The sequence below is a fragment of the Bombina bombina genome, chromosome 2 (assembly GCF_027579735.1).
Source record: "Bombina bombina isolate aBomBom1 chromosome 2, aBomBom1.pri, whole genome shotgun sequence".
NCBI lineage: Eukaryota > Metazoa > Chordata > Amphibia > Anura > Bombinatoridae > Bombina > Bombina bombina.
Window position 1 is genome coordinate 139345528 of NC_069500.1, and position 25192 is coordinate 139370719.

Below are 25192 nucleotides of genomic sequence, written 5' to 3' on the forward strand. Positions count from 1 at the left end.
TGGAGGACTGCTGACATGGGCTTTATCAAAATGAAAGGAATGAAAATTGTCCTTTAGACTCGTTCATATTCTCTTGCGGTAGAAGGGCACCCTTGCCCCCTGTGACCATGGAGATAATTGAGTCCAGGCTTGGACCAAACAAAATCATTCCTTTAAAGGAGAGGGAAAGAAGTCTAGACTTAGAAGTCATATTCGCAGACCATGACTTCAGCCAGAGCACGACGGGTCTGAACAGAAAAAGTTGAATACTTCGCATTTAGGCGAATAATCTGCCTAATGGTATCACAGATCAAAGAATTAGCAACCCTCAAGGCCATAAATCTTTCCTGAGTAAGGTCGAGGGGACCTCTCAACCCCGATCAATCCTATAAGGAGTTCCACCAGATGGTAGTTTCTCCAGCAACCACGGCAACGGCCGCCTCCGGTTGAAACTTTCTAAACAGAGCTTCCATCCTTTATCCATGGGCGCTTAAAATGAAGAACTATCCTCAAATGGGATAGTAATATGTTCAGCAAGGGTGAAGATAGCGCCATCCCTTTTAGGGACGGAACTTCACAACTCCATTGAGAGTCCAGGACCGGGAATGATTTGTTAAAGGGAGAAGAGAGGAACAATCCAGTCCCATTCATTCTTAATAATGTTCACCATCTAACAGGAGCAGGTAAGGATAAGGTACCAATTTAGGAATCAAAGGTTTCTTAGGCAATTTGGCCTCTGGAACCACTGAATTCACCAAAAACACTTCCTTTAGAAGAAAGCGCAAATTCCTAAAACTAAAGTTTGGTTCCTCCGCAGCCAGAGGTTTAGAGGCAGCAGACTCTGACCCAAAATGTTCATACTCTGAAGTCTCAGAAAGAACGTCATCCTCTAATAACGCTATCAGTTAAATCCAATAAATTATCTGATGTACTCTGGGAAGGAGTGTAATATGTAACCTTTCGCTTGCGCTTAGCAGGGCTAGGTAAAGCATTAAAGGCCACAGACATCTATGTGAGCTGTGCAGTAAAGTCTGGTGAAAAAATGCTACGGGAAACTGCATGTATAGAGAGATAAGCATGTAGGGTACGCACCTCACAGAACGACAACTCCTCAGAGGTATCAAACATGTTTGATATCACATTATCAAGGCATATGGAACATAATTGAGGGGGTGGTACTAAGGCCGCCTCACAATATAAACAGGAATTACTCTTTAGGAATAGAGGGAGTGCCTTCTAAGTAACAGAATCCTCCATCACTAGTGCAATAACCAGAGAACTATAGAAATAAAAAATTTTATTAAAAAAAAAATGCACCCTTTATATCCCAATGGCTGGGGCACACCACCTCCCATGACCCAGACAGTACAGAGAGTTTGTACTCCTCTCTGATAGACACCCAGTCAGGAAAGAGGGAAAGAATCACATGGTGCACAATGCAGGACTGTCCCTGCTATGAGAAAATAGTGCGCCAAGCTTGTAAGCTGTATGGCTCTCAAAGTGAAAGTGAAACCTGTATATTCCATAACAGCCTATGAGCCCAAAAACATCTCACACATCAAAGCAGCATAAAATCAAACATATAAGATTATTCCCCCCCCCTGTTCAATAATCCCCCCTAGGAGATATTAACCCTTGATTCTATACAGATAAAATTAGTCACACTGTGACCCCGTCTTCTAGCGTTATCATACATGTATAAAAAAATGAAACTATCTTACCAGAATCTATGCCGTGGAACAGGAACAAGGCCTTTTGACATGTTAGTAGCATCACTCTTGACATTGACTTGAGAGCAGAAAGCAGGCAGCTAAACTCGTCAACGCTGATTGCTTATGGAGTTGTTAATCTGAGTCGGGATGGTTTTGCAGAAAGACTCTCCCTGCATCTCCGGACTCTAACTTTTACCCATGCTCTCACTGAGAGGCTGACAGGACTACTTAAAACTCAAGTCCCATTGCAAAGAGTACTACCCTCCATAAGAGACTGCTCAGAATCTTCCGACACTTCCTGTGACGAAAGGCAAAGAATGATTGGGGGATGAGGGGAGTGTGGGAGGTATTTAAGCCTTTGGTTGGGGTGTCTTTGCCTTCTCCTGGTGGCCAGGTTCTTAATTCTCACAAATAATGAATGAAGCAGTGGACTCTCCTCCCATTAAGATGGAAAAGGTTTAGCGCTGGGATTAGCTCCTCTGCTAAAAGGATGTGTGCTAAGGTTAAAGAAATGGATACTCATGTGGATATTGACATTTGCCCTATTTAAATAACTAGGTCAGTGATATTTGTAGTATTGATGCCAAAAGTGATCATGTGGCAATTTTTACAACAGATTTCATTCAATGAGTTTTATAAGGATTGTGTACACGCCAGCTGGTGCTTGGTTATTATCTCTATAACATATCTAGCGTTATGGCTCTTGCTTTTTCCTCCCTGGGGTTTGAACCCTACCTCTCTCATGACTTCTTTATTATCCTTTTGCTGTGTCGCTTATCTTGGACTGTTTCGCCTTTGACACCTGAAACTGTTCCTAGCTTTTTACAAAATGGAAAAAAAATAGCCAATCTGGTATATAGAAACAGCATTTCCATTTAAAACATGCTAACGACAAGTTGCAAAAATGTATCCATTAACATCGGAAAGTTAATTATTTCCATTGTTTGGTCCATGTAGCAACCAAACTATTTGATACAGGGCTTGTATAGATGAATGAAAAAGTAGGACTCCTCTGTTTAATCTCTTGGTTGATGAACATCTTGACTTGATAACGTAAAATGCATTAGATTTACTATCAGTATCCGCCAAAGGAAAATACTTCAGTTGAGGCTCATTTTTCCCAGAAGCATCTCACAATAACTGAGAATCTGATTAATAATTGCTTAATCCCTGGGGTTAAGATGCTATTTTGACCACTACAGAATCATTCTAGCTTCCTACACCAAATGCAAAATTTGATACTGCACCCTCGATATTTCTGTCGTAGGACTTGGTAGCCATATTGTTTAAGAAGACTAACTGCATTATTTTTTAGGAGATTGAGGACTTTTCTTATGATATATAAAGTATCTGTATGTCTATTTAGAAGGATCAACAATAAGAATTATAATCCAGGCAGTGTATGGGAATATCTTCCTATAAGCTCAGCAATGAGAAACAGGAGTTTTGTAAAGGTTTGAGGTGACTAGAACTTGAAGAGCAGAAAAACAAGCTGGAAATGTTAGTCTCCCATGGATTATCTGAGAAAAAAAGATGATGTGCAGTGGCTACAAGGATATTCAGGGATGTATCTTTTTATCAACTATAAATAGATTTGCCTGTTGAGGAATCATACTGAAACTGGCAGTTGGGATTCAATTTTGAATTTCTAATAATAAAGGACTATTGGACATAAGTGCTTACTTGGGAAATTATAGGCAAAAGTTGCATTTGATGCTTCTTCAGTTATTGTTTACATAAATGGACTTTCATTCAAGATCTCCTCTCTTGTTCATGTGCTACACCTGTTAGCTTACAATGGTACTTCACACCAGGAGAAGCCCATCTCTGGCATTTTTTGTTGCTTACTGGCTCAAATATTTAGCCAACGCTGTAATTACCACTTAAATTATTTTTGCACTATGACCTTTCCTATTACATTTTCCCAGGTGTTTGCATACTCAAAGCCTGATAAGTGTTATTCTCCATAATTAGCTAAGAAAATGAAAAACTCAAAATTAATTACAGACTCAATGATACTTTACTGTTAAAAATGAGAAACGGAACTTGGGAGCTTTTGATTCAGATGACTTTAAATTTAATAAACAATTTAGTATTGAAGCAAGTAAGGCCAGTAGAATGCTTGGTTGTATTGGTAGGGGTATTTGTATCAGAGAAGAAGGTTCTTATGACACTTTACAGATCATTAGTTAAGCCTCCTTATCTTGAGTATTGTGTGCAGTTCTGGAGGCCGTATCTCCAGAAGGATATAAATAAAATTTCAAAAATAATAAAGGGCTTAGTAAAACTGAGGCTGTATTTTTCATAAAAAGAAAAATTCAAGAACAAGGGGTCATGATATCAAGCTAAAGGGAAGTAGATTCAGGAGTAATTTGCACTTCTTTATAGAAAAGGTGATTTATGGAATAAACTTCCACAAGAGGTGGTAATGACAAACACTCTGGGGAATGGGATAAGCATAAGGCTATAATACAAACTAGTTTGGTTTAAACTTATAGGAAAATTGGGCAGACTTGGTGGACCTATGGCTCTTATCTATGTTTCTATGACAAACCATAACAGGCTAGAATATCACACCATCAGGTCACCATCATAACCAGAGCTCTTAAAGGGACAGTCTAGTCCAAAATAAACTTTCATGATTCAGATAGAGAATGTAATTTTAAACAATTTACTTTTAACACCAATTTTGCTTTGTTCTCTTGGTAATTTTAGTTGAAAGCTAAACCTAGGAGGTTCATATGCTAATTTCTAAGCCCTTGAAGGCCGCCTCTTCTCTCAGAGCATTTTGACAGTTTTTCACCACTAGAGGGTGTTAGTTCACGTTTGTCATATAGATAACACTGTGCTCACGCACGTGGAGTTCCAGTGAGCAAGCTCTGATTGGCTAAAATAGATGTCTGTCAAAAGAACTGAAATAAGGGGGCAGTTTGCAGAGGCTTAGAAACAAGGTAATCAGAGAGGTAAAATGTGTATTTATATAACTGTGTTGGTTATGCAAAACTGGGGAATGGGTAATAAAGGGATTATCTATCTTTTCAAACAATAAAAATTCTGGTGTAGACTGTCCCTTTAAGGTAAGGGAAAGAGTTTGGTTGAGGGCTAGTTTTCCTTGTGGGAAAGTAGCTTTCAATCTCTGACTAGTAAACCATAGAGATATTTTTCTACCCCTGTTTGTGCATGTATGTGTGTGTAATTGTGTGTATATATATATATATATATATATATATATATATATATATATATATATATATATATATATATACATATACATATAAGCCTCAAAGTACAATCACATGACATCAAGTAAAGAAAAATACCTTCATGAGATGTTGATATCATTCTGAAACTTCCTGACAAAATTATATTCCTAAAAAAGATCTTGGAAAAAAAATGGTATGGTAGTAAACTCACAATTAAGTTTTGTTTTGTTCAATGATTTGCTCTCAACAACAAAAAGACAGATTCAGTGATACATTCCTTATTTATTTTCATACACTATGAAAATCATTTACAATCTTGCATTTCAACGGTTTCTTTTGTGGCATACTCCACAAACATAGTAATTTCAGTTATACAGGTATAGTAAATTTAGTATAAAGTCAGTGTAATAAGACACGTAATGAATAAAGATAACTCACTATCTTAAAGTTAAAAACATTTGTAAATATAAATTAATGGTCATTACAAAGAGAAATGCATTAGCAAACAGGTTACAAAAATCCCGTCCATTCTATAAATACAATGACATAACTCTGTGCTACATGAAATACATTACAGGTTTGGATATTCAGCCTAGGAAACAAGTGGCACAATATGCAGCAACAAAATATACACATCAAAAAGTCTCAAATTCTTTAATTGGATGTACATTACGTACTAATAGGAAAGGGCATAACCAGCAGCTTAGATCTCAGAGACAAAGACTGAAACTTGCTGACAGTTGTAAAGCATTAGGCGTCAGACAGAGACTTGTCAATAACAGCTGTGTTGGGAACTGATTGATAGTGTTTTTGTTGTAAGGGCTGAAATACAGTATAGCAGACAGTCACAGATATTAGAAGAAGCAGCCCAAGGCAGACACTTAAAAACATATAACAACTAGAAAGTCATTTAACATATGGCTAACCAATATTAAACCACAATATCCTAAAACGCTAACTCCTTGGGTAATGATATTGCATGTAAAAGGATTTCCTGCTATTAACATTGTTTCATCTGTGTAATGAATATGTGTATATATATATATATATATATATATATATATATATATATAAAAAGAAAAAAGCTTTGATACCACTTGCATGAATTAACAAAACAAAAAAATAATAAAAATATTGTGCTGCTCAAAAATTACACAGTATTAAGAGTTCAATACTTCACAGTTCAAATATAAAAAACACACCCATTAATTATGTATACCTTGGAAAAAAAAACAACTTTAAATATTACATGTTTAATTATCATTTGAATATATTTTGTCTGTAGTACTATACATCCCTATCCTACCCAGGAATGACTCTCAGGTCCCTTTTTTCTCATTGATATAGTAAAATGTTTGTTAATTTTTTTTTTTTTTACCTTTTTTTACCCAGCATGTGGGAATTTTTTGGTTGGTTATATTTGCAGAATGACCATAATACTATCTTATATATTAAATTTTATATATATATATATATATATATATATATATATATATAAATATCCAAACAGGTGCACTCACTGTGACATAAGACATCCGCCGGGGTGCTGCGTTGAAAACATATAGCAATATCCGTTCAACCCCTCAAGGTAGAAAAACGCTTCACTCTCCGGTCTTATTCAAAAATCCTTTATTAGGTATCCAGCATCAAATGACAAAGTTCCCAAACGTTTCGATACCAATTGGTATCTTTTTCAATGGGTAATCAGAACATATCTATCCCAAAAGAAGGTTCCTAATACTAACCACAAACCACTCAACCACTCAACTATATACACCTGTAAAGCATCCCTGTCACTTCCGGTGAACAAAATAGTGTCAGCAAGTTCAAAAGTCAGAGCAAGTTTGATCCAATCAACTTAAACCCTTCTATCCGTCGTTTTTCACGCATGATTAATGATACGTGTGAACGAGCAAAAGTGGAAAATTTGTTCCCTAACCTCACTAAAAAGGAGGCTCTAAAGAGTTTAAAGAATGATAACACGATCATTATTCATGCGGCGGATAAAGGAGGCTCTATAGTGGTTCAAAATTATGTTGACTATAGAGAGGAAGCCTATAGACAGCTGACTGATAATCGCATCTATTGTAAACTAAGAGGAAATCCAATAAATACATTTAAGAAGGAATTGGATCTTATATTGAAATATGGGCTAGAATCAGGTATGATTGATGAAAATGAATTTGAATATATGACTACTGCATTTCCGGTTATTCCGGTATTATATCTATTGCCCAAAGTACACAAGACTCTGATTAAACCTCCTGGCAGACCTATTGTGTCTGCCAGGGATTCTTTGTGTTCTAATGTGGCCATTTTTATAGATCATCACCTACAGCCAGTTGTAAAGGAGTCATATTCCTTTATACTGGACCCTCACTCATTCGGAGGTTACTTGCTTGGAATGAACTTGGCCCAGATGACCTACTTGTTACAATGGATGTTGACAGCTTATACACTGTCATCCCTCATGATGGTGGTGTACAGGCAGTCAGATCCATGTTAAGTGAGTCATTGGCGTATGCGGGACCACCCATTGAGTTCCTATTGGAACTATTGAGGTTTTGTCTGGAAAAAAACTTTTTCAAATTTGAGAAGGAGTTCTTCTTACAAATATCAGGAACTGCAATGGGTTCAAATATGGCTCCCGCATACGCCAATCTGTATATGTCTTGGTATGAGACTATGGTCATGCACATTCGCACAATTGATAAAATTAAACTGTACGTCAGATATATTGACGATGTGTTTTTGGTATGGCGAGGGTCAGAGGAATCCCTAGAACAGTGGGTTGACAGCTTAAATCAGCTTGAGTCAACTATTCGATTTAAGGTTGCCCATAACAGGGTGAGCATACCATTCCTAGATCTAAATATATCTGTTTATACAGAAGATGATTGTTACAAATTTTCTACCTCCTTGTATTCAAAACCGACGGATAGAAACTCATTGTTGCTATCCACAAGTTTTCACCCTGAACATCAAAAAAAGAGTGTGGTATCCTCTCAACTCACGCGGGTGGCCCGCAATAACACATTAAGAGAGACTAGAAAAATACAGGAGGATGAAATGATTATGAAATTGGAGCAACGAGGATATGCAAGAAATTTGATAACACAGGTGCAAACCAACCTGGCCGGGGATGATCAAGTATCTTTGCTACAACCACATGATCCTACTGATAAGGTGGAAAACAATAGCGATATCATTAACTTTGTTACCACGTTCAACCCCGTGTCCAAGATATTGTCTGAGTCTGTCAAGAAGAACTGGGACATTATTAATACTGACAAATCACTACCATTCCTGCACACATCAGCCCCACGGATGGCTTATAAGAGAGCACCCAATTTGAAGGATTTACTTGTCCATAATGACCCTGTGAAGTGCTATGAAAAAAGCACTTGGCTGGATAACAGGAAAAAAGTTGGCTGCTATAGATGTGGGGATTGCACTACGTGCAATAGTATGTTAACAGGGATGTTCTTTCACCACCCACACACTGGGAGAAAATACAAGATTTTGCACAGATTGTCATGTATGAGTACGTATGTTGTATACATACTAATGAATCCATGTTCGCTGGTCTATGTGGGGAAGACCTCAACTACATTTCGTGATAGAATGGCCAATCATCGCCATGCGATTAGACAAGCGATAGACAAGAAAACATCTGATCAACCGGTCGCCAGACATTTTCTTCAAGCTGGGCACACAGCGGCTAGTTTAAGGACTATGCTTATTGATCATGTGCCCCCCTTACGAAGGGGAGGAGATAGGAACACGAAACTACTCCAAGTTGAGACCTCCTGGATTTATCGTTTAGACACAGTGGCTCCCAAGGGTCTGAATGTACAGATGGACTTTGGTGTCTTCCTTTAAGTGAAATGTCCATGATTTATCAGTCTAGGTCATCAACACCTAGGAAGATAGACTGGTCCAGAATATATGGGTTCATAAAGTCTCTGAAAGTATGGTGTTCAGTGTATTGCGGTAGCCATAACTAAGTTTCTTACTGCACTCCAATTGGCATAGAAGCTATATGTTTTATTGATAATTGTAGTATAACATACTTTATCTAGGAAATAGACATTTTGGAGATTGTGGATAGGATAATTAAGGGGCAGTGATTAGCTTAGCAAACTGTATATAAAGATGCAAAGTATCTTATTTAAGATGCTATAAATATAAGGAACAAAGTCTGTTTTGAGAACTCAGGTAGTCATATTATTTTTATAGATTTTAATTTGGTATAGATAGTTTTTTTACACTTTAGAGTAGTTATACTTGTAATAGTTAGTCCGGTGTCATTGGAACTTCAGCCACCCGGACATGCGCATTAGCAGGAGTAACTATGTGTGGTTGGAACGCAAACGTCATTACGTGATTGAATATGCTAATTAGCCATGCGGTTGGCTAACTCCTGGACGCATGCGCGTGGTGGAGCGGCTTCTGATACACCGGAAGTGACAGGGATGCTTTACAGGTGTATATAGTTGAGTGGTTGAGTGGTTTGTGGTTAGTATTAGGAACCTTCTTTTGGGATAGATATGTTCTGATTACCCATTGAAAAAGATACCAATTGGTATCGAAACGTTTGGGAACTTTGTCATTTGATGCTGGATATCTAATAAAGGATTTTTGAATAAGACCGGAGAGTGAAGCGTTTTTCTACCTTGAGGGGTTGAACGGATATTGCTATATATATATATATATATATATATATATATATATATATATATATATATATATATATATATATATATATATATATATATATATATATATATATATATATATATATATATATATATATATATATATATATATATATATATATATATATATATATATATATATATATATTTTTTTTTTTTTTTTTTTTTTTTTTTTTAAAAACCCCAGCAACTTTTCTTATTTCCCAGAATGGTATAATCGTGGCCTAATATTAATGGAAAATACCTTTCTGTTAAGGAAAAATAATAATAATTATCTTCAGTGAAAAAGATAATATGATACCAGTAAAAGTATATTCTACATAATATGATATGCATAAAAAAAAACAGTAAAATAAAACATTATTACTGCCTAGTGAACATTAAGGACTGAAACATCAGTAGTATTATTTGGCCTTAAGTTGAAACATTACAAATATATATTTTTTTGACATCTTGAGTATATATATATATATATATATATATATATATACATATACACACACACACACACCTAGACATATGTATGTATATATATATATATATATATATATATATATATATATAAACAACCACTTCAAAGCAACACTTAAAAGCACCATGGTTGTTAAAGTGCTTAATAAATATATAGAAGAAAAGGAATATATAGGGGTTGCATTAATAAATTATAGTACATGAAGCTGGAATTTAAGTATTACATAAGCCATAGTAGTGACAACAAAAAACTTTAGATGGCATTGGCAGTGAAGGTTTGTTTTATGGCAATTAAAATATAGCTGGTAAAGTAAAATTGTTGTAAAATCCATATTATGAAAAGCTAGTTACAAGCATTTTGTTTTAGGCTATAAATAAAGGGATTCCAGACATAAGCCTATCGGTGAGCAAGAGGACGCTAGTATAAGTAGCAGCTCAAGCTGCTAGTAGCACACTGGAGGATTTATTTAGTTATTAAAAAGATTAAAAACGAATGGATAACATAGAAGTTACTGCCTCCTAAATTTTCTAAAATCTAATCTGCCATACAATCAGCCCTTTTACTGTTGTGTTGATGTATAAGTTGCCAGCAGAAGTATAGTTTGATGAGGATTTTGTTCCATGGAGTATTCAGATTTGAATGGGTTCAAGATCTTGTTCATCTAGTAAATTTATTAACATTGAGAAGCTGTCTTTTACTGCCGCAATGTTATCCAGGGATGTCGGCTGAAGAACCCATCGCTTCCCTCGGGCAAGAGGCTCCAGCTCAAAATACTTTTTGATCTAAAAAGAAGAAAATACAATGACTTAGAAACAGCAGTACTTGTCCTTGAAATAATAGAAGGTATATAAGATTATCAAAATATTATTCTATTCTAATGTTTTAATCAGGGTTCCCTCTAAGGCCAGTTTTGTGAGAGGTCCAGCAGTGAAACAGTTAATTAGGGAACTGCACCCTGCAATTAGCAAACCCTACACAATGCAGACTGCAAGGTATGGTTCTCTTATTAACTGCTTCACGTCTGGGTCGGTTGCAAAACTGGCCTTAGAGGGAACACTGGACTCAATAGCCCTAATTGTATTATTTGAAGCAAGCATCCAATAGGTTAACTAACTGCCCTTACTACAGAAATAAGGACATAGAAACAATAAAATCCATTCATCAAACTAAAATCGAGGAAAAAATTTGCAACAACATTACAATTTGTAAACTGTGACTCTCGTAATATTAGGGAATTGCGAGTTGCTCTTCATTATAATCAAGGGAGCAGCATCTGTCTTGTAGCTCCTTCTATAAAACAGCTCATGCTAAATGCTTATGTGGTTTATTGCTGAACCACTAGGTTCTGTGCTTCATATGTGGCGCAAAACTTCTCTCATCTAGCATTATACCATCTCCAATGAACATGCAACCGAATAGTTGAATATATGAATTGTGGAATATTTTCTTTGGCCTTAAATAAAAATTGCTAATTTTGTCCTTTTGTTATATAAAATTATATATTTTCTTTTGAGATACAAGAATATCTAAAACTAGCTTATAAATGAAACAAAATGTACTTGTGTCCCAAACTGTATAAATTGTTGGACAAGCCAAATGTACAGTCAGGCTTACATGCATTTATACATTATTTTGAATCACAGCTATAAAAAAGGCAATACAAAACTAACAGTGTAAAATGTAATATATTTGGAGTGTTGACAGTGATTGCTAAACGTCATGCAAAGTTTCTATAGCTCTGTAATGTAGTGTTTTATAAAGAATAATAGAACTGGCTTAGAAGATAACTTGCTTATAAAGACGTTACAACTACTTGGCTAAAAGCCAAGACCTATCAATATTCAAAATGGGTGGGTCAACATTTAACAAAACCCACCTGCAGCTACCCATCACCCCCGCACATTTCACAGAAAATGTCTAAAGAATTCTTTGTAATGACTTCTAACATCTAAATGCACCCAAGGCAATATAAAATAACATGCATGGACTTAATGACAACTGACATCATACTTTACAAATTAATAGACAGCACATTTATGATACACCCTGGACTGTCCTTGGGAAATGTTTAAGAATGTCTGCTCTAGCCAAGTGGACGGATTGCTTTTCAGGTGGTTTGGACAAAATGCCAAAATAAATTAAGTAATGATAGAATTAATTAATATAGCAAGCAACCTTTGTACTTTTAAGTAACTACATGGAGATTACATTATAGCAGAAAGTTACCACAGACATAGTTTAACTTCAAACAGAGCTCCCATTTCAGATGCCAATGTTTATAACTATGATCTGGATTTTGGATGGAATTTTGTCATTTATCTCAGGCTAACTATCCATACACACCCTAAACTGTAAAGTATATTGGGCTATTAATTTGTGAGTTATTTAGGGGGCTATGTAGGTGTTTTTCTATATAGTCTTATAATAAAAGTGTAGATGGACATTCAACACAAACTACTGAACAAAAATCCTTCAAATTTGGGGTGGGGGAGGAAACAGATCTTAGGTGAGTGATGAGCAACCAGAAGCATTAAAAGGGATATTTAACAATAAATACATTTTATAAGCATTGTATTGATGTTATTCCACACCTCCTGCTAGCTATTGGCGCTGCCAAGTTAAAAACAGAATTTATGTTTACCTGATAAATTACTTTCTCCAACGGTGTGTCCGGTCCACGGCGTCATCCTTACTTGTGGGATATTCTCCTCCCCAACAGGAAATGGCAAAGAGCCCAGCAAAGCTGGTCACATGATCCCTCCTAGGCTCCGCCTACCCCAGTCATTCGACCGACGTTAAGGAGGAATATTTGCATAGGAGAAACCATATGGTACCGTGGTGACTGTAGTTAAAGAAAATAAATTATCAGACCTGATTAAAAAAACCAGGGCGGGCCGTGGACCGGACACACCGTTGGAGAAAGTAATTTATCAGGTAAACATAAATTCTGTTTTCTCCAACATAGGTGTGTCCGGTCCACGGCGTCATCCTTACTTGTGGGAACCAATACCAAAGCTTTAGGACACGGATGAAGGGAGGGAGCAAATCAGGTCACCTAAATGGAAGGCACCACGGCTTGCAAAACCTTTCTCCCAAAAATAGCCTCAGAAGAAGCAAAAGTATCAAACTTGTAAAATTTGGTAAAAGTGTGCAGTGAAGACCAAGTCGCTGCCCTACATATCTGATCAACAGAAGCCTCGTTCTTGAAGGCCCATGTGGAAGCCACAGCCCTAGTGGAATGAGCTGTGATTCTTTCGGGAGGCTGCCGTCCGGCAGTCTCGTAAGCCAATCTGATGATGCTTTTAATCCAAAAAGAGAGAGAGGTAGAAGTTGCTTTTTGACCTCTCCTTTTACCAGAATAAACAACAAACAAGGAAGATGTTTGTCTAAAATCCTTTGTAGCATCTAAATAGAATTTTAGAGCGCGGACAACATCCAAATTGTGCAACAAACGTTCCTTCTTTGAAACTGGTTTCGGACACAGAGAAGGTACGATAATCTCCTGGTTAATGTTTTTGTTAGAAACAACTTTTGGAAGAAAACCAGGTTTAGTACGTAAAACCACCTTATCTGCATGGAACACCAGATAAGGAGGAGAACACTGCAGAGCAGATAATTCTGAAACTCTTCTAGCAGAAGAAATTGCAACTAAAAACAAAACTTTCCAAGATAATAACTTAATATCAACGGAATGTAAGGGTTCAAACGGAACCCCCTGAAGAACTGAAAGAACTAAATTGAGACTCCAAGGAGGAGTCAAAGGTTTGTAGACAGGCTTAATTCTAACCAGAGCCTGAACAAAGGCTTGAACCTCTGGCACAGCTGCCAGCTTTTTGTGAAGTAACACAGACAAGGCAGAAATCTGTCCCTTCAGGGAACTTGCAGATAATCCTTTTTCCAATCCTTCTTGAAGGAAGGATAGAATCTTAGGAATCTTAACCTTGTCCCAAGGGAATCCTTTAGATTCACACCAACAGATATATTTTTTCCAAATTTTGTGGTAAATCTTTCTAGTTACAGGCTTTCTGGCCTGAACAAGAGTATCGATAACAGAATCTGAGAACCCTCGCTTCGATAAGATCAAGCGTTCAATCTCCAAGCAGTCAGCTGGAGTGAAACCAGGTTCGGATGTTCGAACGGACCCTGAACAAGAAGGTCTCGTCTCAAAGGTAGCTTCCAAGGTGGAGCCGATGACATATTCACCAGATCTGCATACCAAGTCCTGCGTGGCCACGCAGGAGCTATCAAGATCACCGACGCCCTCTCCTGATTGATCCTGGCTACCAGCCTGGGGATGAGAGGGAACGGCGGGAACACATAAGCTAGTTTGAAGGTCCAAGGTGCTACTAGTGCATCCACTAGAGCCGCCTTGGGATCCCTGGATCTGGACCCGTAGCAAGGAACTTTGAAGTTCTGACGAGAGGCCATCAGATCCATGTCTGGACTGCCCCACAGCTGAGTGACTTGGGCAAAGATTTCCGGATGGAGTTCCCACTCCCCCGGATGCAATGTCTGACGACTCAGAAAATCCGCTTCCCAATTTTCCACTCCTGGGATGTGGATAGCGGACAGGTGGCAGGAGTGAGACTCCGCCCATAGAATGATTTTGGTCACTTCTTCCATCGCTAGGGAACTCCTTGTTCCCCCCTGATGGTTGATGTACGCAACAGTTGTCATGTTGTCTGATTGAAACCGTATGAACTTGGCCCTCGCTAGCTGAGGCCAAGCCTTGAGAGCATTGAATATCGCTCTCAGTTCCAGAATATTTATCGGTAGAAGAGATTCTTCCCGAGACCAAAGACCCTGAGCTTTCAGGGATCCCCAGACCGCGCCCCAGCCCATCAGACTGGCGTCGGTCGTGACAATGACCCACTCTGGTCTGCGGAATGTCATCCCTTGTGACAGGTTGTCCAGGGACAGCCACCAACGGAGTGAGTCTCTGGTCCTCTGATTTACTTGTATCTTCGGAGACAAGTCTGTATAATCCCCATTCCACTGACTGAGCATGCACAGTTGTAATGGTCTTAGATGAATGCGCGCAAAAGGAACTATGTCCATAGCCGCTACCATCAACCCGATCACTTCCATGCACTGAGCTATGGAAGGAAGAGGAACGGAATGAAGTATCCGACAAGAGTCTAGAAGCTTTGTTTTTCTGGCCTCTGTCAGAAATATCCTCATTTCTAAGGAGTCTATTATTGTTCCCAAGAAGGGAACCCTTGTTGACGGAGATAGAGAACTCTTTTCCACGTTCACTTTCCATCCGTGAGATCTGAGAAAGGCCAGGACGATGTCCGTGTGAGCCTTTGCTTGAGGAAGGGACGACGCTTGAATCAGAATGTCGTCCAAGTAAGGTACTACAGCAATGCCCCTTGGTCTTAGCACAGCTAGAAGGGACCCTAGTACCTTTGTGAAAATCCTTGGAGCAGTGGCTAATCCGAAAGGAAGCGCCACGAACTGGTAATGCTTGTCCAGGAATGCGAACCTTAGGAACCGATGATGTTCCTTGTGGATAGGAATGTGTAGATACGCATCCTTTAAATCCACCGTGGTCATGAATTGACCTTCCTGGATGGAAGGAAGAATAGTTCGAATGGTTTCCATCTTGAACGATGGAACCTTGAGAAACTTGTTTAAGATCTTGAGATCTAAGATTGGTCTGAACGTTCCCTCTTTTTTGGGAACTATGAACAGATTGGAGTAGAACCCCATCCCTTGTTCTCTTAATGGAACAGGATGAATCACTCCCATTTTTAACAGGTCTTCTACACAATGTAAGAATGCCTGTCTTTTTATGTGGTCTGAAGACAACTGAGACCTGTGGAACCTCCCCCTTGGGGGAAGTCCCTTGAATTCCAGAAGATAACCTTGGGAGACTATTTCTAGCGCCCAAGGATCCAGAACATCTCTTGCCCAAGCCTGAGCGAAGAGAGAGAGTCTGCCCCCCACCAGATCCGGTCCCGGATCGGGGGCCAACATTTCATGCAGTCTTGGTAGCAGTGGCAGGTTTCTTGGCCTGCTTTCCCTTGTTCCAGCCTTGCATTGGTCTCCAAGCTGGCTTGGCTTGAGAAGTAGTACCCTCTTGCTTAGAGGACGTAGCACCTCGGGCTGGTCCGTTTCTACGAAAGGGACGAAAATTAGGTTTATTTTTTGCCTTGAAAGGCCGATCCTGAGGAAGGGCGTGGCCCTTACCCCCAGTGATATCAGAGATAATCTCTTTCAAGTCAGGGCCAAACAGCGTTTTCCCCTTGAAAGGAATGTTAAGTAGCTTGTTCTTGGAAGACGCATCAGCCGACCAAGATTTCAACCAAAGCGCTCTGCGCGCCACAATAGCAAACCCAGAATTCTTAGCCGCTAACCTAGCCAATTGCAAAGTGGCGTCTAGGGTGAAAGAATTAGCCAATTTGAGAGCATTGATTCTGTCCATAATCTCCTCATAAGGAGGAGAATCACTATCGACCGCCTTTATCAGCTCATCGAACCAGAAACATGCGGCTGTAGCGACAGGGACAATGCATGCAATTGGTTGTAGAAGGTAACCCTGCTGAACAAATATCTTTTTAAGCAAACCTTCTAATTTTTTATCCATAGGATCTTTGAAAGCACAACTATCCTCTATGGGTATAGTGGTGCGTTTGTTTAAAGTGGAAACCGCTCCCTCGACCTTGGGGACTGTCTGCCATAAGTCCTTTCTGGGGTCGACCAAAGGAAACAATTTTTTAAAAATGGGGGGAGGGACGAAAGGAATACCGGGCCTTTCCCATTCTTTATTAACAATGTCCGCCACCCGCTTGGGTATAGGAAAAGCTTCTGGGAGCCCCGGCACCTCTAGGAACTTGTCCATTTTACATAGTTTCTCTGGGATGACCAACTTGTCACAATCATCCAGAGTGGATAATACCTCCTTAAGCAGAATGCGGAGATGTTCCAACTTAAATTTAAATGCAATCACATCAGGTTCAGCCTGTTGAGAAATGTTCCCTGAATCAGTAATTTCTCCCTCAGACAAAACCTCCCTGGCCCCATCAGACTGGGTTAGGGGCCCTTCAGAGATATTAGTATCAGCGTTGCCATGCTCTTCAGTATCTAAAACAGAGCAGCCGCGCTTACGCTGACAAGTGTTCATTTGGGCTAAAATGTTTTTGACAGAATTATCCATTACAGCCGATAATTGTTGCATAGTAAGGAGTATTGGCGCGCTAGATGTACTAGGGGCCTCCTGAGTGGGCAAGACTCGTGTAGACGAAGGAGGGAATGATGCAGTACCATGCTTACTCCCCTCACTTGAGGAATCATCTTGGGCATCATTGTCATTATCACATAAATCACATTTATTTAAATGAATAGGAATTCTGGCTTCCCCACATTCAGAACACAGTCTATCTGGTAGTTCAGACATGTTAAACAGGCATAAACTTGATAACAAAGTACAAAAACGTTTTAAAATAAAACCGTTACTGTCACTTTAAATTTTAAACTGAACACACTTTATTACTGCAATTGCGAAAAAACATGAAGGAATTGTGCAAAATTCACCAAATTTTCACCACAGTGTCTTAAAGCCTTAAAAGTATTGCACACCAAATTTGGAAGCTTTAACCCTTAAAATAACGGAACCGGAGCCGTTTTAAACTTTAACCCCTTTACAGTCCCTGGTATCTGCTTTGCTGAGACCCAACCAAGCCCAAAGGGGAATACGATACCAAATGACGCCTTCAGAAAGTCTTTTCTAAGTATCAGAGCTCCTCACACATGCGACTGCATGCCATGCCTCTCAAAAACAAGTGCGCCACACCGGCGCGAAAATGAGGCTCTGCTTATGCTTTGGGAAAGCCCCTAAGGAATAAGGCGTCTAATACAGTGCCTGCCGATATTCTTATATCAAAATACCCAGATAAAATGATTCCTCAAGGCTAAATATGTGTTAATAATGAATCGATTTAGCCCAGAAAAGTCTACAGTCTTAATAAGCCCTTGTGAAGCCCTTATTTACGATCGTAATAAACATGGCTTACCGGATCCCATAGGGAAAATGACAGCTTCCAGCATTACATCGTCTTGTTAGAATGTGTCATACCTCAAGCAGCAAGAGACTGCATACTGTTCCCCCAACTGAAGTTAATAGCTCTCAACAGTCCTGTGTGGAACAGCCATGGATTTTAGTTACGGTTGCTAAAATCATTTTCCTCATACAAACAGAAATCTTCATCTCTTTTCTGTTTTTGAGTAAATAGTACATACCAGCACTATTTCAAAATAACAAACTCTTGATTGAATAATAAAAACTACAGTTAAACACTAAAAAACTCTAAGCCATCTCCGTGGAGATGTTGCCTGTACAACGGCAAAGAGAATGACTGGGGTAGGCGGAGCCTAGGAGGGATCATGTGACCAGCTTTGCTGGGCTCTTTGCCATTTCCTGTTGGGGAGGAGAATATCCCACAAGTAAGGATGACGCCGTGGACCGGACACACCTATGTTGGAGAAATTGACCTTTCACTGAATTCCAAACACTGACCTGTTTGCACATGTGTAGCAACTCTCCTTCAGATAACTGCAGTGAAACCTAAGTTCCAAAATGCCAACCCCCTTTAAATATAGGGAGGTGAATTAATTGTATTTAGTGTTTAAATGTCCCTTTAGCCATCAGCAGCCATATATTAGGTACCTAATAAATCTGCAACAAAACTGATTAAATCCAATGCATCTGGGAAGAGTAATTATGAGGCAAAGGGATGTGCAAATATTTTATGGAGTGAAATAGAGGATGTATGTATTTGGGACAATCCTCCAGAACAGAGAATAGAGGTTTTTAGTAATGCCTCTGATGGCCTCTGGACAACAAGCCATTTTTGTTTCAAGAACAAATTTCCAGAGAAGATGGTTTGCATATAGGTCTTATTTGTGAACACATCTGTTGTGTATTGTGAATAAAGTAAAACAACATTTATGCTTACCTGATAAATTTATTTCTTCAAGATATGGTGAGTCCACGGGTTCATCTTAATTACTGTTTGGAATATCACTCCTCGCCAGCAGGAGGAGGAAAAGAGCACCACAGTAACACTGTTAAGTATCACTTCCCTACCCATAAACCCCAGTCATTCGACCAAAAGTAAATGGAGAAAGGAAAGCAACACAAGGTGCGGAGGTGTTTGAGGTTTAGTCAAAAAAAGACAAAAAGGACTCACCATATCTTGAAGAAATAAATGTATCAGGTAAGCATACCTTTTGTTTTCTTCTAAAGATATGGTGAGTCCACGGGTTCATCTTAATTTCTGTTGGGAACCAATATCCAAGCTAGAGTACACAGATGAATAGGGGGGGATAAGAACAAGCATGCCTAAATGGAAGGCACCACTGCTTGAAGAACCTTTCTCCCAAAAGCCTCCTCAGCCGAGGCAAAAGTATAAAATCTGTAAAATTTAGAATAAGTATGTAAAGAAGACCAAGTTGCAGCCTTGCAAATTTGCTCCATAGAAGCTTCATTTTTGAAAGCCCAAGAAGAGACTACAGCCCTGGTGGAATGAGCCGTAATTCTCTCTGGAGATTGCTTCCCCGCAGACTCATACGCCAGGTGGATCACACTTTGCAACCAAAAAGCAAGAGTAGAAGCAGTAGCTTTCTGACCCCTACGCTTTCCAGAAAAACAAACAAAGAGAGCAGAAGACTTGCGAAAGTCCTTAGTTGCCTCCAAATAGAACTTAAGAGCACGAACCACATCCAAATTGTGCAACAGACGTTCTTTTCCGAAGAAGGCTTCGAACACAGCGATGGAACAACAATCTCCTCATTTATATTCTTAGTAGAAACAACTTTGGGAAAGAACCCCAACTTAGTGCGAAAAACCGTCTTATCTGCATGAAAAATAAGATAAGGGGAAACAAACTGCAAGGTGGAAAGCTCAGAAACTCTCCGCACATAAGAAAGAGCCAAAAGAAATAAAACTTTGCAGGACAACAATTTAATGTTTATAGAATGCATTGGCTCAAACTGAGTCTGCTGCAAAACTTTTTAGAACAAGATTAAGACTCCAAGGGTGAGTAACAGGCTTAAACACAGGCCTGATTCTGTCAAGAAGATTGAACGTCTGGTACATCTGCCAAACGTTTATGTAACAAAACAGATTAGGCCGAAAATTTGACCCTTCAAAGTGCTAACAGATAACCCTTTTTCCAGACCCTCCTAGAGAAAAGACAAAATTCTTGGAATCCTAACCTTACTCCAAGAGTAAGTAGCCCTTGGATTCACACCAATAAAGATATTTCCGTCATACCTTATGGTAAATCTTCAGAGTAACAGGCTTACGGGGGCGGAAAACCCGTGCTTAGACAGAATCAAGCATTCAATCTCCAAGCAGTCAGCTTCAGAGAAATGAGATTTGGATGAAGGAAGGACCCCTGAAGTAGAAGGTCCTTCCTCAAGGGTAACCTCCACGGAGGTAGCAACAAAATCTCCACTAAGTCCGCATACCAGATCCTTCGAGGCCAAGCCGGGGCAATTAGGATCACCGATGCCCTTTCCTGCTTTATATGAGCAATTACCCGTGGAAGTAGAGCAAACGGAGGAAACAGGTAGGCCATTCTGAGGTTTCAAGGGACTTCCAACACATCTATTAGGAAGGCCTGAGGATCCCTCGACCTGGAACCAGGCTTCGAAAGCTTGGAATTTTGTCGAGCCGCCATCAGATCCAACTCCGGTATCCCCCATTTGGAGGTCAACCTGGAGAATACCTCCGGATGAAGATCCCACTCCCCGGGATGGAATGTCTGTCTGCTTAGGAAATCTGCTTCCCAAATGTCCACTCCCGGGATGTGAATGGCAGAAAGGCAACAACAGTGATCTTCTGCCCACTGAATGAATCGAGTCAACTCCTTCATGGCTAGAGAGCTCCGAGTCCCCCCTGGTGGTTGATGTAAGCCACTGAGGTCTCTCAGATGAAATCGAGCAAATGGGACGATGCCCATGGAAGCCACCATTAGACCAATTACTTCCATACATTGTGCGACTGAAGGATGTACCGTCGCTTGCAGAGATCGTTAAGAGGATAGAATCTGCTATTCTGACCTCCATCAGAAAAATCTTCATCAGAACAGAGTCTATGATAGTCCCTAGGAAAATTATCCTCGTTGCCAGAACCAGGGAGCTCTTTTCCAAATTTACTTTCCACCCGTGAGATCGGAGAAAGGACAGTAACATCTCCATGTGAGATGCTGCTTGAGGAAAAGATGGCGCCTGGACCAGAATGTCATCCAGGTAGGGGCCACTGCAATCCCCCTGGACCGAACCACTGCCAAGAGAGCTCCTAGAACCTTTGAAAATATCCTGGGAGTCGTGGCAAGGCCAAAAGGTAGGGCCACGAACTGGAAGTGTTGGTCAAGAAAAGCAAACCTCAGGAATTTGTGATGATCCCTGTGAATGGGAACATGCAAGTATGCATCTTTTAGATCTATGGTCGTCATGAACTGACCTTCTTGAATCAATGGAAGAATCGTACGAATGGTTTCCATCTTGAAGGATGGAACCCTGAGGAATTTGTTTAGACATTTTAAGTCTAGAATGGGCCGGAAGGTCCCCTCTTTTTTGGGAACCACAAACAGGTTTGAGTAAAACCCCAGACCGTGTTCCCGCTTTGGAACAGGGACAATCACTCCCAGAGATGAGAGATCTTGAACGCATTTCAAGAACGCCTCTCTTTTTATCTGGTCTGCAGATAATCTGGAAAGGTGAAACCTGCCCCTTGGAGAACAATTTTTGAACTCCAACCTGTAGCCCTGAGAAACAATTTCCACAGCCCAAGGGTCTGGAACGTCTCTTATCCAGACCTGAGAGAACTGAGACAATCTGCCCCCTACCTGATTCAAGCCTGGATTGGGGGCAATCCCTTCATGCAGGCTTAGAGTCGGCCACAGGCTTTTTAGACTGCTTCCCCTTGCTCTAAGACTGATTTGGTTTCCAGGAGGGCTTGCTACTGTCCTGTTTGGACAAAGGCGAGGAAGGCTTTCCTCTAAAATTCCGAAAGGAACGAAACATACTCTGATGTCCTTTTGGTCTGTTCTTCTTATCCTGAGGCAGAAAGGACCCCCTTTCCGCCTGTAATGTCGGAAATAATTTCCGTCAAACCCGGTCCAAATAAGGTCTTTCCCTTGTAAGGAAGTGCCATCAGCTTGATTTTAGACGAAACATCGGCTGATCAAGACTTTAACCATAAAGCCCTTCTGGCTAAAACTGCAAAGCTAGAAGCCTACGGACCTGAAGGACAGCGTCTGCAATATAGAAATTGGCTAACTTAAGAGCCCATATCCTATCTTGAATCTCGTCTAAATGCATCTCTTCCTGAAAAGAATCCGACAAGGCATTAAACCAATAGGAAGCTGCCATTGGAGACCTAGATGTACATAAATCTTTTTTAAATACGCCTCCATCTTTTTATCCATGAATCTTTGAAGGAGCAGCTATCCTCAATAGGAATAGTAGTTCTCTTGGCCAGGGTAGAAATAGCCCCTTCTACCTTGGGCACCGAATACCAAGACTCCTTGATGACTCCACTGGAAACATTTTCCTAAACACCGGGGATGGAGTAAAAGCCACTACTGGCTTCTCCCACTCCTGAGTTATGATCTCCTTTGCTCTATCTGGCACAGGAAAAGGAAGAGGAAGGAACGTCAAAAAAAACTATTACGTTTACTAGACTTCTTAGGGGTGACTACCGCCTGGGTCTCTGAGTCATCCAATGTAGCTAAAACCTTTTTTAACAGTAATCTAAGGAGTTCAAGCTTAAATCTGAAGGAAACTCCTTCACCATCAGAAGAAGGCATTATACTGTCCGAGTCTGAGATTTCACCCTCAGAATGAGAGTCTTCCTTATCCTCAGATCTATGAAGAGCCTGAGACTCAGAACCAGGAACAGATACCTTATCTGAATTCTTAGTTTTCCTCTTGCGCTTCCCCTGAAACCTGGGAAACTCGGCTAAGGCTGCAGATACTGCCGAAGATAACTGTGCAGCAATCCCTGCCTTTAAAAACACTCCACTGGAAGTTAGGGAGGAACCGCAGGACACAGTGTTAGATGCCATAGAGGCTTAGGACCAAATAGTAGATGGCCCTGGTAATACCTGGACAACATCCTCCTGAGAGACATTAGGCTCCACATTAAAAAAAAAATTCCTTACCCTGTAATGTCTGTTTAACACAGGAGCAACAGAATTGCATGGGGGCTGCAATTTGTGCATCTAAACACAACAAACATGGGTTGAATTGAACGGACTCCTGAGCCATGTCAGACATGCCTGATCACTATCCCCACAGGCCGTTACCGCTTGACAGAGATTTACTATAAATCTTGTTTTAATGTCTGTGTAAAATATATGCGCTATTGGAAAATAATAAAAATGATTATGCCAAAAGATGAGCGTTGTCGCTCCAACTAAACCTCCCTCCACACCTCAGTATACTGAGGCACCTCCTTACCACCACCGCATTGCTCCTCCAACCTCTCCTTCTAGCACTTCCTCAAAGTTAACTGCCGAAGCTGATGTGAACAAAACCTCCGTAGAGAACGGAGCAGAGAGGAAGGGCCGATCATGTGATCAAACGTAAGGGAGGCACGAAAGCCTCCCTCGGAACTACGGAGGAGGGGGCGTGGACAAAATTATACACATGCCGCAATGGTGTTAAGGAAAAAAATAATTTTCTTAAGTAGAAACACCAAAAGGTTCCAATACACAGCGCCCACATAATAAACAGCCCCAAAAATGAGCCCTCTGTTTAGTTTAATTTAAACCTGATTCTCTCAATTAAAACACTGTGCCTGCAGTCATGCCTTAGCATAGCCCATACACCAGGGTGAACTAAAATCGTCCCCGTACACTATCAGGTTAACAAAAACAAAACAAAACAAAAAAACACTTAAGTGCCCCTATCTCCCACCTGGAAGACCAGCACCTGCTCAGCTGTCCGGCATGAAGACAGTCCCTAGGTTTAAGAGAACACTTTTTCCTCACAGAGACCTGGAAAAGATGCAGATAAAGTAACCAACTTTGGTATTTGAAACTAGGGCAGCAATGTGGGAAAAAACGCAGCAAGTACCTCTTTGCAAGTTCCCCTCTGCTTTAAAGCCACCACAGCTCGACCGCAAAGACTAACGTGGAGTATGGCTATACCCTGAAATTTGCTTGAAGTAATCAATCTTCTCAGAAAAACTTATTTTAACTAGACACTAAACTTCACCTCCTGCATGCATGAAAGGCAAAGAGAATGACTGGGGTTTATGGGTAGGGAAGTGATACTTAAGTTTTACTATGGTGCTCTTTGCCTCCTCCTGCTGGCGAGGAGTGATATTCCCAACAGTAATTAAGATGAACCTGTGGACTCACCATATCTTTGGAAGAAACATCCAATCTTTTATCTGTAAAACACATAAATTAAAGCTAGATAAATGTGCAAAGGACATGTGTATGCTGTGTTGCTATGTCTGACCTAGTATTTTTAGCCACTTTTTTTTAATACTAATAAAAACTAATATGATAAATCTTTGAAATTATACACAGTTCAGATATTGTCACAGATAGGGTAGGGAAACTGCAGATGCACTTTACATATTCTTAAATGTGCAAATTTGTTAAGATCCCTGAGTATTAGCTAAATGTAAAAGGCCTCCTATGCTTCAATAAATTAAAATATATAGCAAAAAGAAGTGAAGGGCACGTGAAGGAGTCAATTCCCTTGTGTTTCCAGGTGCTACTGGAAGCAAAATAAGTAAAATGATGAATTTGTATGTTACTGGCAGCCAGGGGGTGAAATGACTGTTCAGTTGAGAAAAAGATACATGGTGGTATCAAGACTGGTTGATAAGGTAGATCTCTTGGGGCAGAATAATGTGACCCCACCTAACATCATGCCCAGTTACGGACAGATTGTCCAACATTTTTGTGGAAGAGAGCTCGCCACCCTAGTTGCGGATGAAACACCCTTGACATCCATTCAGCACCTCTAGGTTTAGTTTTTGACAAACAGAAACCAGAGATAGTATACCCCTAAAGAAACTGTTTCTACAGCAACTCTATCAAATATTGCCTTACTAAACATATATATATTATATATATATAT

The 25192-nt window shown here is 39.9% G+C and overlaps 1 protein-coding gene across 2 annotated transcripts in view; it reads right to left on the bottom strand.

Moving 5' to 3' along the window:
* Positions 1–10136: 10136 nt before the first annotated feature.
* The window catches only part of ARL15 (ADP ribosylation factor like GTPase 15), a 991451-nt gene continuing 976395 nt past the window's right edge, over positions 10137–25192 (bottom strand). Inside the window, exon 6 of one of the 2 annotated variants that reach the window (XM_053701273.1) lies at positions 10137–10866. In XM_053701273.1, coding sequence (XP_053557248.1) covers positions 10714–10866 — 153 coding nt within the window. In that variant the 3' untranslated portion in view covers positions 10137–10713. The remainder of the gene's footprint in view (positions 10867–25192) is intronic. The other variant, XM_053701274.1, reaches the window with a different exon arrangement.